Source organism: Morone saxatilis, unplaced genomic scaffold (assembly GCF_004916995.1).
Source record: "Morone saxatilis isolate NCDOM2014 unplaced genomic scaffold, NCSU_SB_2.0 Contig9, whole genome shotgun sequence".
Lineage (NCBI taxonomy): Eukaryota > Metazoa > Chordata > Actinopteri > Moronidae > Morone > Morone saxatilis.
Window position 1 is genome coordinate 2183900 of NW_023340268.1, and position 18328 is coordinate 2202227.

Here is an 18328-nt window from a genome sequence, read left to right on the forward strand (position 1 = left end):
TATATATGTATATATTTTGTTGCAACGGGTGGTCCTTCTTCTTCTAATATGAAACAATTTATTGTACCACAGACGACTGCACATACATACCACCTTCATTAGGCTGCATCATCACACTGGGAAGTGTCTATGACTGCTAATCTTCTCTCTGACAGACCAGAGGAAGCTGAAGATACCTCTGGTGTGTGGAGTGTCATCATGACTTATATCACCAAGGTGTGTTCATTAACACAGTTCTGCACTATCAAAGTGCAAAAGGCGTGAAAGTGCCTCTCATGTACTTGTGCTAATACATAATGAAGGTGGTTCATTCCTGATATTGGAAGTAGCAGTTTGTTTTGTTTAGTTGCTCCAAACCCAGCTCTAAAGAAACATGCTGTTCAAAAACTACTACAGTGATTGGCTGGCAACCCGACTGGACCTGCACCCCTGCCCCTACCTTTTTTTTTTTTTAACCAATGGGACACCGCACTGGGGGGCAGCTCAAAATGGCTTATTCAAGTCATGCAGTTGCATCACAACAAAAGGGTGATGAAATGAGTTTCCTCTCTGACAAAATCCAACCCAAGATAAGATGAAAGCACAACACTATGAACCCATAAACATTTTAAAATGATTTTATAGACTGTTACAACCCTTTTTTAAAGACCTAAAAATGTCTGTTAGTACAAACAAACTGTTGTTTAACTGCTGCATAGCACGTGTCAGCAGGCAGTGGGGTGTGAGGTATTCACTGTCCGGTTCATTTCGACCTCACGGCTCCAACATCCGATCATGTGAGCCAACCGGCAACGTTACTTGTTGTCGAGGTGTTGAATCTACAATTCCCTCTTCAATCAGCGGGATCGTAGCGTTGCCCACAGACATGATCTCACAGCCAGGGTCGAGCTGACACAAGCCCCCTGCTGCAGCCCTTTCCCCTGGGTCGGCTTTAATGTCATTAACAGGTGGGGGGCAAAAATAGATTGGAGGGAGGCATAACATACACATACACACCACAGTTAAGGAGCTGGGGTTGTGTGTACGTGTGTGTGCTGTGACACATTTCCACACAAGTACATTTTAAAGCTGAGAGACTTGTCCAGCAGCAACTGTCCACGTTAGCATAAACAAACAGATTCATTTACAGAAGCTGCAGTGTGACTGCATCTCTCTCTCTCTCGCTCTCTCTCTCTCTCACACACACACACACCCACACACACATTTTAGGCATTTGGCTCAGGGAACACACACAGATATGAAGGCCTGCAAGCTAATACGCAGGCATGTACACACACACACATACATGCACACTTGCACACACACAGACGCTCACACACACACAAAGATATATAACCCTACATGTACATGTGCACAGGTACACACACACCGTTCACACACAAAACACAAATATAGGCACACACACACACACAGGCATTTAGCTGATGCTGTTTTTCACCTCCACACACATGCACAGTCTTATAACCCCCATCCTCCCACACACGTAACACCCACTCCCACTTTGACCTCCGCCCCTTTTTCCCCTCCCTCACCCATCCACCTCTCTCCCTCCCTCAGTCACTCTCTCTCCTCTCCTCGCCCTCTGTCACTCCGAACAGAAGCACACACACAAAAACCAGGTCAGCAACTTGTTAATATCATTGTTGTGATATTTGTGAGGTGGCGGCGAGCGTTGTGAAGCACGCGTGCAGCACGTGTTAAAGAGTGAAAAAATAAAACTAATGTGTCTAATTTCAGCATGATATGTTTTGGCTGCTGAACTGTTTAAGGGGGGGTGGGCTGGTGGGTGAAATAAAGCTGAACTGGCTTCTTCTTCAAACGTTGCCTGTATAGAGTGTTTATGGAGTCGAGTTTGCCGTTTGCACGATATAAGTCAGGAACTTTCTCCTCAGTGCCGATTCCATGTGGGCTTATTTTTGGAGAGAGTAAGAAGGATATTTTAGGAGAGTGAACTTGTTAAAGGGTGTTTGTCGCGGGTCACAGCCTCTGTAATGAGTTTCTTCCTCGTGCTTCAATGCTACTTTTCCAGTGTGTCCAACTGGATTCCGTATAAGGAGAGCCTTGACGAGTAAGGAGAGCAGAGATTAATTTATTTAACATTCTTAACTAAAACTTTGTACCAGCTGATTTTCTTGATCTTGATCACTAATATTAAACTAACTTGTTCTGTAATACCTGATTTGAATCTTGTTTTGTTGTTGTCTTCTTTGCTTGTGGTTTTATGTATGCAAGCCCGTAATGACCAATGTTCATCACTGCGACTTTGACAAATTAAATGCACTCTATTTTGAGGTAGAAATATACTTTCTCCCTGAGATAACTGATACGATAAATCAAAATAAATAAATAAATAAACATATAATGACAGAAAAGAAAAGAAAAAAGAAAAATAGCTGCATCTAAGGCGTGCGTCTGCCAAAGTGCCTTTGAGCAAGATGCACAATACCTACCAATACCTTCTAGTAATGATAAAATCCTAATATCTGTTGTATCAGAAGATCAGTTATTGAGTTATGTTTAATATTTGTACTGGAATGATGGTGTGATGGTGCTAATTTAGATTAGCAATTGCTTGTTTAGAATGGTCAATTTATTAATTATCGTTAGTAAAATCTAATTATTTCAGTTTATCTGAAAATCTAACTAATTTCAAGATTTATTCAATAATTTACCAAATGCAATAGAAATGTGATCTTCTTCTATTTATTTAAATATTTTCAAAGAACACAACTGCATGTCTCCACTCAGAATCACTAACTGATGTGCGATGTGGATTAATAACAGGATAGATGGATGAGATAAATGTATGCGTGAAAATGTATTTGTGTAAGAAAAAATATATATATGTGATGTACTGTACTGTGCTGTTTTGTATTATTACCTGTGTCTCACGAAGAGATTTGGTGGAAAACAACTCTAAACCTACGCTCTGTAGCTTGCTAGCTTGTTAACTAGACAGACGGTGATGTGAAAGTAAAGTTATGTGTTCTCCCCGGGGGATGTGTTTCATTTTTGCTAACAAGAGGGAGGGCTGCATGTCATGTCTGTTGTCACCACATCCTGGTGGAACGCGACAGGACAGCTGTTTCATTCACCCTACAGACATAAAGGGTTTAAGATTCAATTCATCGGCAGCGTATCTGCGTGACTTCTCCATCTCAGAGCTTCTCCGAATAGATAATTGGTTATGGCTCAGACATGATGAGTGTTTTTGTGCCGCCGAGGTATACCACAAAGCGTCTCAGAATAGATCGCAGGTTATGATTCCAGTATGATGAGTGTTTTTTCTAAGTGTTTGCTGTCACATAACATCTCAAAATAGATAAGTGATTGTGATTTCACTATGCTAAGTGTTTTTATATTGCTTTTCTGTCCTAATGGAAAAAGTACAACAGACAGCACAGATAATCATATGTGACTGGAGGGAGCTCTCACCAGTTCTTTTTTTTCTCCCCAGTTTTTTTTTTTATTTCTCTCGTCTTCACACACTATAGTAGACTTGTTTGTGTTCACACAGCACAATTACAGAGGAAACAGTGCTTTTAACTTTTAACTTTTGAAGTTACTGGCAGTTTTGGTCATTGTTAATTTATAATTTGGGCAGCAATGAATCCCAGAAAACCCTATTTGCCTGGTCAAACATGCATGTCATGCATTATAGCACAATACTGCTAGCATTAGGGTTATGTTTGTATCATGAAATGTACAATATGCAGCAATTTCCATGCCTGCATCATTCCTCCGAATACATTTGTTCTTAATAAACTGTGAGTGACATTATGTGATCAAAAGACCAGGATCTCAATTTTAGGTGATTATGTATGTAAATGGTTAGTTACTTTTACTTTCTCCTTCTTTCTTTTCTCCTTCCATTCTCATCTCTAGGAAGCATCACTTCATCCACTCCTGACTTTTACCTCTACAGACTCTAAGCGACATTTTCGACACATGTTTTCTGGCATTTTCTTTTTTTCAGGATGATTAATTTATCAGTTGTGCATCTGTCATCAACACCTCCATTTTTTCTGAGGCTTTTTCTCAAGAGAAGGCTGATTCCTGCGTTTTCCTGCTAATGTTATAGAGACGTATGTTTGGTTTCCAACACCAAGGAGAACTTTTGGGTTTAAACTTTTTTGTCATTTTTTTTCAGTTTATCTTTCTACCTCTGTGTGCCTTCCCCTTCCTTTCTATCAGATACACCTATTGGACATTATTTTACTTCACTCTCTTTTTTCCTAATTGTTTGTGGGCACAAACTGAGAATACACAACAGTTTTCCTTTGTTTTTGTTCCTGTCTTCAATTTTTCCCTTGCTAAAATTCGACCATCACTGTCAAAGGGGAAAACTCAAAGCAAGCTCGGCTGCCAAACTGAATCCCACTAGGCTGTCTTAGTTGTTTTCTACTGTGTCACAACATGTGGTCTACCTTTTTGGTGACTGATGAGGAGGGCCGCACGGTGTGCCCGGCGGCGGCAGGAACAGTGGGAGGGGTTGCTCCAGGAGTAGCACCCCAAGGTGCGGGAGGTCTGGCCAACCTGATGACTGGACGCAGTACGTTTGGTGGGAACAAGCGCCGCAGGGCGACATCAACAGGACACGCCATGAGTGAGGCCCAGGAAGGAAAGGTGACTGATTTCATATTGTGTGAATGTGTGTTCTCCCTCAGGCTGTATGAAAGTACTCTGGAACTAATGGAACCAATCAATCACACAGCTGCTTTTTCAACTGACATCAGGCTGTTCCACAGAGCAAGAAAAACCCCATAAGAGCAGATGACTTCTAATGTTAGAAAACAAGTATTTGCAAAAGATCAAACACAGTTTTCTGACATTAAGAAGATAAAATGTTATGTAACCAAATTAATCATATTAATTGACAGATTGGGGATATCATTGCTTAAAGATAATGCAGCCAGTTCAGTTTCATCACTTTCTGACATATACCCACAAATTGATTACCATCGTGAAATAATTCTATCCCCTATCACCCACATATTTCATCTACCTCCCTGATGGTTAATATTTCATCTGTTGAGGACATTAAAAACAACATGCAGAGATACTTGTTGCAGTTATGTCTGTATATACTTTCTAATTTGCCATTTGTTTTACCTTTGTAACATGTTCTATTGCACTAATAAGTAAATTTATCTAAAATCTACATGTGACGGAAACAGAAATCCCCATGTTCAGCCTTGGTAATAAAAAGCTAGACGAGGTGCTAATGTGCATTTGAACTTGTTCTTCCCAGCAATTTATTTGTGATTTATAATTTCAGACTTTAACATTAGCACACTATGATTTGTGGGTAGGAATCGCAGAATGACTAAAAAAATGAATAAAAAAAGCACTTAAGTACCTGCCAATGTATAATTTAACTGAGCTCAGCTAAACACCTCTGAAACTGGCTAGTTAAAGTAAGCAGCCCCTTCATTCTATATTGTGTTGAGTGGAGGATCAGAGGATCAGTCATTTTCTATACTGCCATAGTCTGAATAGGAAAAGAATATAAAATTATGTTAGTTATACAAGCTATTTTAGTGCCATAGCTTAACAGCTGAGTGCACTATTTAAAGTTATATGACCAAATTAGCACAGTAAAATGCACTACATCCACTCGTTACACATTGTAAAAGGAGGAAGTCACACAAAATACACAGAACATATTGCCATGAATGAGCTGCATTTGAGCTTAACAGCATGCCAAGGACATATCTCTCATGAACTGCCAAAGTTACACAGCTAGCAGCAGACTTTAGCTACCTACTGAGAGAGGACGCCTGTTAGACACTAAACCCAGACAAATAAACAACCTGAATATGGCAAATGGAATCACAAGCTGTACAAACTCTATTGCAGTTGAAAAGGCACAGGCTAAATAATAATAATAATTTCACTTATGTAGGACCTTTCAAAACCAAGTTACAAAGTGCTTTACAATAAAAAGAAATGCAAGGTCAGGTGCAAAACATGAGATATAACATAAGATGAAATAAATGATATAGTAGTTTAGATAGAAAAGGCCATGAGATAGAAGGATAAGTGAGCTAAAAGAAGACATTGTAACTGGACCTTTACCGTAAATGGCAGGAATACAGACAATAAATGGTTGCGGATAGAAGTAATAGCTTTTAAATTACTCTTTAATTCAGTATTGCAAAATGTCTTTCAAGTCACTGTTGTTGTTGAAGCTGTACTGTGTTGTGTTCTGTCACCAGATCAAGTTGGCATTCTTTGTAGCCATTGTGGGCGTAGTCCTGACAGTCCTTGGGGTGGGTACAGAGTTCTGGGTGGAGCTGGCACCTCCGAAGAGTTTCTATAACAACCAGGTGAATCACTTGAATATGCAATTAATGTAAATTTTTGTTCATAACTTACTTTATTTCCACAGACACATTCAGAATTATTAATTTGTCCATGGATGTTTTCTGCAGTACATAAAACATAAACAGTAATTTTTGGTTAGAAATGAACCACTGTTTGATTTCTAAAGCAAAACCCTGTGATGGATGGAAAAATAATATTACTGCTAGTCTTGTCCCTAAAAGCCCTCTTTGATCTTCGTTTTGCAGACCTGTCTGACGGCTCACTACGGCCTGTGGAAGGGCTGCACCAAGACCCTGTGGGTGGCTGATATCGACCCAGAGAGAGAGAGCTGCGGACCCGCTGAACTACCCGGAGGTGACTCAAAGATTTACCGACTGGTTGGGTGGATGGCTGTCTAACTTTGATGATGTTTGACTGGTCTGTGTGAGGGAGGGAGTTTTTTAAGATGATGATTGACAGACCAGCTGGCTGACTAGATGTTTGTCAAAGCTTATTGGACAGCTCAGTTTGAAGGAGAGAGTTAGCATGAATGAGTGGTCTACCTGACTTTCTGGCTAGACAAATGATGCTTGGCTCACGGATTGATGGCTGGCTGGATGAATGCTTCAGCTGACTAACGGCCTGAGTCATTGTTACATAGTCTGAGTGAAAGAGTACGTACACAAGCTGCTTTGGGTCAAGTGAAGGGACACATCATTTGGATTTTGGAAGTCCTCATTTATGTATTTGTTAATTTCAAAGTCCCACCAAGGACAGAAACCACCCATGCAAGGGAGAACTTGCCAATACAGCAGTAGACTAAATACATACTTTACTAAACAACAGGTACCTAAACGACTGAATAGGTTGATTGCGAATGACTCCCAAAATAACATATATTTTCATCCAACATTGTCTTGTTCTTGAGACTCAATGTCCTGCAGCACTGCTAGTTGGTTGTCTGGCGTATTGTTTAGGTCTTCCACTAGGGAAGCATTAGCATTAGCTTCAGGAGCGTTGGTCTCTGACTCCAACTTTTTGCTTCCTTGGAGTTTTTTCTGCATTTTTCCACAGAAGGATAAGGGTTATCCAAAGGCGTGGGATTTATTGATGTAACTTAAAAAGAGCAATATGGCAAAATTAGTAATCCCTGTGCAGGGAGCTCAACAAAACTGTCTTTACATGGCGCTGCCTTAACTGGAAGTTAATCCTTGAAAACCGTTGGAGAATACTAGCAACAGGCGTCTTTTGGCATGTCACGGGCCAAATAAATATATACTAGACTAGTATAGAAAAATATATTTATATATTAATGAACAACTAAATAAACTAAATCATTTAAAGAAACCCTGTGTGATGTGGCTTTAAGATTGTTAGTATGGGAATTGAATCAAAGTATAGAGTATTTTCATTAACCCAGTGCTCCTAGTGTACACCATCTATTCCAGTTAGAGGTTGTTAAAGTTTCTTATTACCGGTGCAAGAATAGCAGAAATAATGTACTGTGGGGTGAAATTGAGTACGGCCGTCTAACAGTGGACTAGTCGAGTGTGGCAAAAGATTATAAAAGCTATTTGCAGTATCGCTCCCTTTTTCCATGACTCACCTGTATGAACTCCCCTTTTGAAGAATGACTCACATAAAAAGCAAAACAGAGACAGACTGAGAAAAGTCCACCAGGAGCTCTGTGTGTGTTCGTCATCGGTGTCAGACAGCATACCTGTTTGATTTTCATCAAAAGGAAGACAGATAGTTACACAGAACTACTGGCTTAGTGGTTAATGGGGTTGCAGTGTGCCTCGGGACTTTTTAAAACATACAGGAGATATTACATTTCTGTGTTTTTTGCCTACACAATGGCCTACATTTAATGGATTTTGTTTGCATGGTTGGATTAGAGCTTCTCCTCAAAAGTAAAGTATCACTGTGTTTATGAACATACATTAGCTTCATTTAAGCTTGTAATAAATTGGAACTACAGAAACTTTGAAGAAGATTTTATTTTATTTATCCAGCAAATACAGAATAATACGTGGTTTCTCTTTTTGGTGCAAACATGCAGTATTGGTAATTTCAAACTACACACCCCTAATTTATAAACACTGTGGACCCAAAGTCAGATGTCACTAAAATGTATATCAATATTAACCCACTGGGTATTTTTGCTAATACCTTTTTTTAATCAAAGTTTCATTTGTTTATGTACCTATTTATCTCTGTTTAACTTCCATATACAACCGGTTTGATATTTAGCATTTTTGGGTTAACATGTGTTTGTTTGTGTGTAGTTTTAAGTTGTGTACTTTTGTTGGTTGAAAAGTATACCGTGCATGATGTTTCCTTGTATTGTTTCACACCGTCATTTCATAAATAAACTGCTGAAAATAAAAAGTGAAAAACAGTCAGGAAACACAAGATATACAAAGGCTTCTCTTCTGACCTGATTATAGTATAGAATGACATCATCTACATGTAGTCACTGGACATTCATACACAGCATGGTGGTAACTTTATTGAGTGTGGCATTGGTGTGAATTCAACCTACATTGTTGTCTCAAGTGACCCATCCTCAGACTATTCATGTTATTTGAGCCAGACAACCATGATAGAACGACATGAACCATGTCTTCCTTAATGGATAAAGGTGTTCACATGTTCTGTAGTCAGTGAGAGGAAAGTCCAATTACTGTCTGCTTGGCTGGTTGCAGAGCCAGGTGGCAGGTCAACCTTTATTTGTGAGGGGATTTGAATTTTGTCAATGGGATTTGAGTGCAGCTCTTTACTGTTGGCGGGAAAAAAACACAACCCAGAACACTCTGAGGATTTGGCTTTGATCACACTAATTAAGAGTGATGTGTGTGCGTGTTTTGCTTGCATGTGTGCACAAATGTGCGAGGGAACAGATAGAGGTGTCACATTCTATTTGACGGCCAAACTCTAATTACTGTAACACATCATCAGGACGGAGGAATGGTAATTGTGCAGGATGCATTGGATTGTCACCTTGAGCTTGTCATTGACGTTCATGGCTGATTATGTTTGATGGGGAATTATTTAAAGTGTGCAGGGCTGAGAAAGACGTGGCTCCTTGAATTTCAATAAGATGTTCATCAAGATTGTCTGCAACCACAGCAGATTACCTGTCAGTGTTTGTGTTTCTGTCATTTACAGTAGCTGTTTCTCTTCCTCTTTTTTGCTCCTGCAGAATCAAACTGCACCTACTTCAAGTTTTTCACCACGGGGGAAAATGCTGTGCTGTTTCAGAAGACAACGAGGAAGAGTGAGTCACACACCTCTTTCGGCTCTCCTGGCCTCTCTCAACCGCTGTCCCACCTTTTCCACCCACTCTCTCCTCTCTTTATCCCTTTTATTCTTCTCCACCTCTCCCTCTCGCTGCCTCCCTCTCTCCCCTGTGCCCTCTTTGCCCTTTCATCTTTCTCTTACGCTCTTTCTCTTTTCTTCAGTCCTCTGTCTGTCATCTCCCCCTACGATCCATCCTTCTCTCTCTCTCTCCATCCTTTCTTTTTCTCCATGTCTCCCCTCACCTCCTCGCCGCACTCTTTCAGGTTGGCCATTGTCTGCTCTGTGAGTGTTTGAAATCTATTCCGCCTACGCTGCGTTCAAGTGTCTCCGAGCTGCCGTCTAACCTCTCATTTCACTGGCAGCTCCATAATGTAATAAGATCACACAGTGCCATAAGCTGAGTTAAGAGAGACAGACGTACATTAAAATCTCATTGTTCACTTGTGCCACATCACTGTCACGCTACAGGCCTCAATGTAGTGATTTAATAAATGTAGCTATGAGTTTATAATATGCTGTACTAGCATTACTTGTTGTGATTTGAGATCACCAAAGTCTTACTTCATGTAAATCTTCTTTTACGATCAAATTACTTATTAAAGCTCGGGTAGCTCTTGGCTTAGTTTTCAGGATCTTCCAATGGAGGGATCTTCCAAAATTTCTTGAGGATGACCTTCTCAAAAACCTGACCAAACACAAAAAAACAATGTCACATGATCAATTATAAAGCTGATTTTATGAGCCTAAACTCTGAGCGTATAAATGTGCATGTCATTCACGAATGATGGCTGTTTTCTTTTATACTACTAGATTTTAGATTTAATCTTTCTGGGTCCAGTTCCATTCCAGAGTCAAATCAATTAGTCAGCTTTTTGATGACCACGGTCAAACAAGCTGATTGCTGAGATTTGGGAGGTATCACCTGATACTTTCAGACTGAAACACTGTCTGGAAATAAGGGGAAATTAAAAGATGAAATACAATCCACAAAGCCCAGTTTAAGTAGATCTGATTGGATATCCAAGAGTTTGCAGGCTTATCAGAAGCCAAAACAATTCCCAGTGCTTTGACAACTACTTTACTAATAAACTCTTAATCTGTTAAAATATCTTAATGTTTTTGTCCTACAAAGTAATGAAAGGAACATGCACTCACGCATATTTGATTGGCCAATGAAATGTGTTGACAGTTGATGTTGAATTGAGTTACAGGAAAACCTGAGGATGCAACTTAAGTGGATTTTCTGAAGTTTTGAGAAATTTCAGGCTTTCTAAAAACTAGTATCTATACTATCTGTATAATACCTATGGAATGTAATGATCAGTCCTATCAGCCCAATCTCACAACAAAACGTAACGTAATAGACCTGCTGATCCATTAGAGGTTCCCGTGTCAGTGTCGCGCTTTGCCTCGCCTACACGTGAAAAGTACACCAAAATGTGACCTCAGAAAGCTTTATTTTGAAAGTGTAACTGGATGTTACATATTTATTATTGGTAACTTGACTGCAGAATGAGAACGTGTTGAAAACGTGACATTGGACTGGTGTGGGTATTCCAGGCTTGGGTGTGATAACTTGTTGCCCTGTTAAATATGAAAATCTATCAAATGTACCTTAAATCCCTTTGATTTCCCAGATAAGTCCAGTTCCAAAATCAACAGGTGCTCTTATTATAGTGAATATTAAAGTGTATGTAAACAGCACTGTTCTCCTTCCTCGTGCAGATCTGAATGTGGTGGCAGCCATGTTGGCCCTGTTCAGCCTGTTCCTGATGGTGATGGGTGCCATTTGCATCACCATGTCTCTCAGTAAAGAGATCATATTCTTCCTCAAGCCAGCGTCCGTCTGCTTTATTCTGTCAGGTCAGTATAGGCAACAACACACCGGGGAACATTTGGAACAAACAGGGTTTTTAGTGTATGAGTGTATGAGATATTTCTTGATTGTAGTAGAGGTTGCTAGAGACCAACAATTTGCTGTGTCTTCCACAGGTGTCATGGTGCTTGTCTCCCTGATGGTATTCCACCAGTCCGTCCTGGCCTTCCTAGCCAGCGACCACACGATTCCTCTCCACCACGAGCTCTCCTGGTCAGTGTCGTGTATCGGCTGTGCAGGGGCCGTCCTCATCGTGGGTGGGATCCTTTTCCTGCTGCTGGCGCTGCCTTACAGCCCCTGGCGGAGGTGTCTCCCTCAGAAGGATGGCAGCAGTTAGTGGGCCAGAGGTGGTGTTGCACTTTATCTGCCCTTTCTGTTTGTGAGGAGGGAGGGTGCAGAGGGGCGGTGCTGTTTCCCAAAGATGTCTTAGCAAAGAGATTGCTTTTTCTGTGAACTTATAGGAATCATTAATCAGAATCAGAATAACAATTAAAAATACTTTAATAATCCCAGGGGGAAATTACTTTCGTTACAAACTCCAGATATACATACAACATATAATATATTAAGAATAACCATTGATAAGAACACCATAATCTGACAGAATATTGTTAATAGCAATAATGCCACGTTGCAGAGAAATATCCCTTTTACTCTTATCAAATATGGTTATCTTAATGCTCAGATGTGTTTGGGAAACAGTCCTGTATTGTCTTACTACTCATGCTGCAGGTTGTGGAGGAAATGTACTGTTAGTTCATTCAATAAATGAAAAAGTATTTTTCTAAAAACAGGTTAGACCTTTGATATAAACTCATTGTCAAACAATACTTGACAAAAACACAGTTTTAAAGGTCCAGTGTGTAACATTTAGCAGGCAGAAATGCAATATAATATTCATAGGTATGCTGTTTGCTTTTGATGGAGTCCGCTGTGTTAAACCACCATGTTTCTACAGTAGCCCAGAACAGACAAACAAGCACTGACTGTAGATTGAAATTCTTCGCGAGATTCATGGCCACCGTATTTTCTCCTACACACTTCACAGTCTGTGTTCATTCCCAGGTCGTTAAATACAGACGCCAGCAGTGCTCGTTAGTGGCAATCTGCAATTTCACCGCTAGATGGCACTAAATCCTACACACTGCTCCTTTAAACAGTGTAGCCAATAAAAGAAGCTATTTAAGTCAACGTTTGTTAAGCTAGCCAAAATTGTCGTTAACCTGAACTGTACCAACATTTTAACACATTGGCTCGTTAATTTATTCACCCTATCCTTATGGACTACTCCTAAAAATTTAAACTATTAACTAATTAACCTTTATTTCAGTAAAAAATAGGCCTAGAGGACTGGATGTACAGAAAATATATGCTAGCTTTACTTTTTTACTTTACTATGTTAACTTTAGAACAAAAACTTAAATTCTGTAGTTGTGCCCAAAACACTTTTACTGCATCTGGGCTTTGATTACTTTCATCTGTCTGATCACAGCCCTGCTCAGGTAACAAGACAACCATCAACATCCTCAAAAAAAAAACTACACTGAATGTACAGGACGGTTTATTGACCTCCAATCTGAGAACCTCGTTCAAGAAATTCTTTTTTTCTCAGTGATGTGTGAAGAAAGCAATATTATGTTTGTCCTAAAATGCCTTCCTGTCTGCAGAGCTGTCTTTCTACAGTATACGCTGGATGTTTTGTTGTCTTGTTATTCATCAATTGCCACTAAGATTTAGATAATAATGGCTTCTATAATTTATTAGAAACACATTTATTACATAGTCACGTGACAGGGCTCTAATTTTGTAATGGTATAAAACACACTTAGATTTATTTTTAATTTACTTCACACTATATATTATTATCTATGTCAGGACATAAGCGCAATGATGAACACAACTTATTATTATCATTATTCGATGTCACATGCATCATATTGCAGACATACAGTACTTTATAATAAGAGTATATATGAAATATTTTAAATCAAGTGTAAGGTAGGTGCTACACTTTAGAAATAGCTTGACAATCACATACAACTAGAAAATATTGTAAAGATTTAGAGTGGAGTAGAGGGTACTCAGTTTTACATCAGCCAAAAGCGTGAGACGCTGCCATGTTTTTACCTTCAGTGTTTTTCTCATGTTAGAACAAAGTGCTTTTCTGTGCCTGAATGGAAGGTGAACCATCTCTGCAACTTTTTTGAACTGAATCGATTGAGTATGAATGACTTCATTTTATTATTAAACATGACATGAATATTTAATGTCATCCTCTCTCAGGTTTCATTTCTCTCTCTTATTCTACACTCTCAACACGTTCTCAGCTCACAGTCGCTGCATCCTCAAAAACTGTTTTTATGAACATTTTACACCTTGTCATAAAAATGACCCCACAATCTCGTTATCCCAGCATTCCAAAGCTCCTGTGTTAGAAGTGTAAACACCAACACTCCCCCAGTGTGCTGATGAGCTCCCAGGCTGGCTAACTGAGCTAATTAGGTAAAGGCAGCTAAGAAATGGCGCGTTCACATCGAAATCGGAGCTAGGTTTCTGCAAAATGAGATTATAGATGCAAATTCTGCTACACGAATGAGGCAAATGTGAAATTGCAAGAATTCTGGTGAACTCCGAACTTTATTTTTTAAACTTTCGGAATAAAAAATTGGACTACTACCAATTTTTGGCCACTACTGCTTTTGCTTTGCTTTTTGGACCAAGAGCCATGTAAACCAGAAAAAAAAATGTCTATAGAATATGATTCAGTTTTACCAAAATCAGTGGCGTAGTTGTCATGCGTGACTTTCTGCTGTAAAGCGTTATGCACTTCTCTGTACTCGGACACCAGAGTCACGTAGTGCGAGCAAAGGTGTTTGGGGCTCCTAGTGGGAATGACAAAGGGACCATTCTCCCTATTATGATAGTATAGCTGTTATTATAAGGTACAATAGTTATATAATGTTGCTTTAAAGATTAGTAATGGTGGTAGTTTGTGTACATATGTGCAGCACAGTGCTGCTGCTTCGGGGGCCGAATTTAAATGGAGTGGAAATGAATGCCAACTGGTTCAGACTGGCACCCTGCCGGTCGGGTTTTGGAGGGAACCCAATGTTTTCCTTTGTAATAAGGCAGAGTTAATCCTAACAGGCTACACCAAAGGTGCAACAGTAGATCATTTACTGTCATGATTTGGACCAAAGAAAACAAACTGGGTGTGAACACATTCTTTGTCAAATACCAGTCTTGAGGATCACAGTCAATATATTGTCCAAACAGCCCAACACTACAATCACTGCTTTTTATTTTATCTTTAGGCTTAGATTTATTATATATTTTAACAAAGTTGATAAATTACCAATTTAAACTCAAACTATGATATAAAAAAGAAACAGCGGTCATTTTTCTATAACAGTTGTCATACGCTCTCTGCTCATAAAAAGAAATACAGCTACTTCATCTTAGGAAATTCCAACTCTTCTCGCATTATAGCCTTCTTGTGGACATTAACTTTGAGCCATTTCCCCCTTTTATAAGACAGTCCACTGTGAACAGCAGCAGGATATGAGATGAGGGAAAGAGGGCTAGACATACAATAACAACAAAGGTCCTAGCTAAATTTGAACTCAGGATGTTGCAGTTGCATGTTACATGCTGTTATATGATACAGTACATACTTAGACTGCCAGAACACCAGCACGGCCCTTTCACCTTCTTCTTTATATGAGCCATGAATGCTCAAGTTATAATTCTGATATTTCCGACAGCATCTGAAGTCAGCATAAAGAGCAGACGTGGCAATATTATCACGTTATATGTAGAGTTGAATCCTCTTGCATTACTTGTGACAGGTCAATTGTTTTTTATGGTCTTTTGGGATGGTTGTATGACACTGAAGTTCACCAAGGTAAATAGAGTTACAAATGTTGAAAAGACTGTTTGATTTGCTCTGACTTGTGGTTTTCGACCCCCTCTCCCTCCATTAACGTTACCACCGGTTCAGTTCTTGTTATCCTGCTCACAGCACATCTCAGTCACCACGCTGACCTCCTTCCAGGCTCACGTCTCTCTGAAGCGTCTCCCATGCTGTTTGGCTACGACCTCCTCTCTAAATATAGACCGTGGCCAATAGGGCCGACGTGGCAGGAGAAACGCAAACCTGGAGACAAGCTGTGCACATAAACACACTCTCATTTTCACTTGTTCAAATACACATGTGTGCACTTATACATTTGTACACACACACAGTGTCTCTGCCCTGTGTGCACAGGAAAGCACTAATATGATCATACACACTTAATAGTTCACAGTGTGAGCACAGTCTGGATCTGATTTAAACTGAGCCCCTGACGTCATACATTCCCAACGTCATCCAATACACTTTACTGCACCGCAGAGAATCAAATGATCCTCCACAAATTAATTTGAGTCATGAAGTAAAGTGAGCACTGATCTGAAGTTGTTAAAGCTACAACTTTTCTATTTGAGTCAGCAAAGTGTGCTACAAACCCTACCACTCCTCCTTTCCCCTGTGCTTATCTCCTGATTGGATACATGGGTGCAAATTCATTAGGTATTACGATGCTTAAAGGTTTAGTGTATAACATTAAGGAGGATTTACTGGTACAAATGGAATATAATACACATAACTATTTTTAATTAGTGTATAATCACCTGAATAAAAGAAGCGTTGTATTATTGTAACTTAGAATGAGCCCTTTATATCTATAGATGTTGCAGGTCACCTTCCATGGAGTCAGCCATGTCGAACTGCCATGTTTCTACAGTAGCCTTGTCCAGAAAAACCAAACACTGACTGTAGGGCCTTTCGTGGCCACCATAGTTTTTCCTACACACTTCAAAGCCTATTCTCATTCCCAGGACGCCAGTAGTTTTCAGTTGCTTGAAAACATCACCCCTACATGCCACTAAATCCTACAGACTGATCATTTTACTAACTATTGTGATTCAATATCACCATGTATTGCAATTTCTGTTTGCTGTTTTAACATTAGACCATGGGAAAAAGCTGTATCCCAGACTTCAAGAGACTATGCTGAGTCATATTTCCAAAAAGAATGCACATCATGTCAGTCAGTCTTAGCATAGGAACTATGTGTCTGTCTGTAAGTATGTTTATGTTTTTTAAGATAATATTTCACGATTTCTGTTAGCATGTGATAATTTCCCCCACCCACTTCTAACATACTGCTAACTTGTTAAGTAGAAAACCTAGCAAACTGGCTAATCCCAGTGGTCTGTCCGTAATTAATCCATCACTGCATCTGCCATTTTAATTGAAGTGAAGTGGATTGTCACAGCTCAAAGACATTTTCTAAAACAGATGTAGTCCTCCTTCCACTTGTAATGTCATTTATTGACTGATCCACCTGTATTTTGAGCACGGATGGTTTGGATGGTGGAGGATAGACTGTCTCATGTTGCTTGTACACTTTACATATCAAGGTGCTGAGTGCCAGACCCCTACTATGCCGCACCCCCAAAAGTAATTTACTCTCAACGTCATCCAATACACCAGAAAGAAAGTACACTCCTCCAAGAGTGTACTCGACGAAAAACTGATATTAAGTCCTTAAATATTTGCAGCTTTATTGGCTTTAACCCAGAACAGAAGTGTGTGGGAGAAGTTAGTTGGACATTCCTAACTGGTCTCTCTACAGTTAACACACACAGACATGTCAAGTGTCCAACTCAAACCGGTGTCCAGCTCTTACACACTACATGTCTGCAGTATCATAGAGACATTAACTTAAGATCTCCTGAATGACACACAACTGTCATACAAATGCTGATACAAAATAAGCTAAAAAATAGACTTTTCAAAGCTCACTGACAAGTACAGCTTCATCCGGTGGTCAGCAAGTGAATATCAGATGTCTTTACTAATGCACACTCACAGACAACTCTGTAGTAATTGTAGTATTAACCATAAAGTTAAATGATTAACATTAGACATTAATCTGTCACTAACTTGCAGGTAAGTCCCCACGATGAAGAGATTTACACAAGAAAAAAAAACCTTTATCGCTAAGACATTTACAAACATCTTCCTGTACAAATTTGGTGATTAAAAATTTTGGAGAAAAACTGAAGGTAATTAAATTAAATGTTCCTTTATAGGCTGAATATAGGCGTCTATATTGGATGACCTTGGATGAGAGCGGGTCGAACATTTCCTAAAAAGCATAACCGAAGGAAATATTACATAAAACTGGAATATGATCTACACTGATTGAAACCAGTAAGAATGTGAGAATACCTGGTTAGAATAGTTTAGACTCCACCCAATAATGTTTTGTTTGACCAATGCAAATATGTTTTCATTTGAATATTTCCACAACCAAAACTCTGATCTGCCTTGACACATGTCTCCTGGCCTGTCTAAAAAAACACACTACAGTAACATGAACTGTTGTCTCTAAACACCTGACTCTCTGCTACCGTCCCCCATCCCCCTCTCACAGCCACTACCTCACTGCATATATAGCTAAACCTTCTACCACAGCTAAACGCTGCTGATTCAGTCAGTGACAATGATGATTCAGTCAAGGTTCGGTGTTACAAATTTGCCCTCATTAACTTGTTGGCTCTTGTACATATACTATATATTTGTATTGACATATTTTAACTTGATCTTTAGAGAAAATGAGAATTAAAGTAAGAATAAATAGATTGTGTATAAACTCAGGAAGTATTATCAAAATGATCCCAGTGTGTATGTTTGTCATTTATCAAACATCAGATATCCAGTAGTGAGTGTTCTGCTTTTAAACTTTAAATACATCCAATATCTGATTTCGCCTTTGTCGAGACATTGATCCATAT

General features: G+C 39.4%; 1 protein-coding gene across 2 annotated transcripts; it reads left to right on the forward strand.

Moving 5' to 3' along the window:
• Positions 1-1557: 1557 nt before the first annotated feature.
• On the forward strand, positions 1558-13757 carry LOC118342385 (voltage-dependent calcium channel gamma-6 subunit-like). 2 transcript variants are annotated; one of them, XM_035680898.1, is made up of 7 exons: positions 1558-1619; positions 3886-4626; positions 6219-6329; positions 6573-6681; positions 9512-9586; positions 11335-11472; positions 11602-13757. In XM_035680898.1, the coding sequence occupies exons 2-7, from the start codon at positions 4417-4419 to the stop codon at positions 11820-11822; spliced, it is 864 nt and encodes a 287-aa protein (XP_035536791.1). In that variant the 5' UTR covers positions 1558-1619; positions 3886-4416; the 3' UTR covers positions 11823-13757. The 2 variants fall into 2 exon arrangements, with proteins under 2 accessions (XP_035536791.1, XP_035536792.1); XM_035680899.1 differs by lacking the exon at positions 1558-1619 and adding an exon at positions 1827-2068.
• The last annotated feature ends 4571 nt before the right edge of the window (positions 13758-18328 follow it).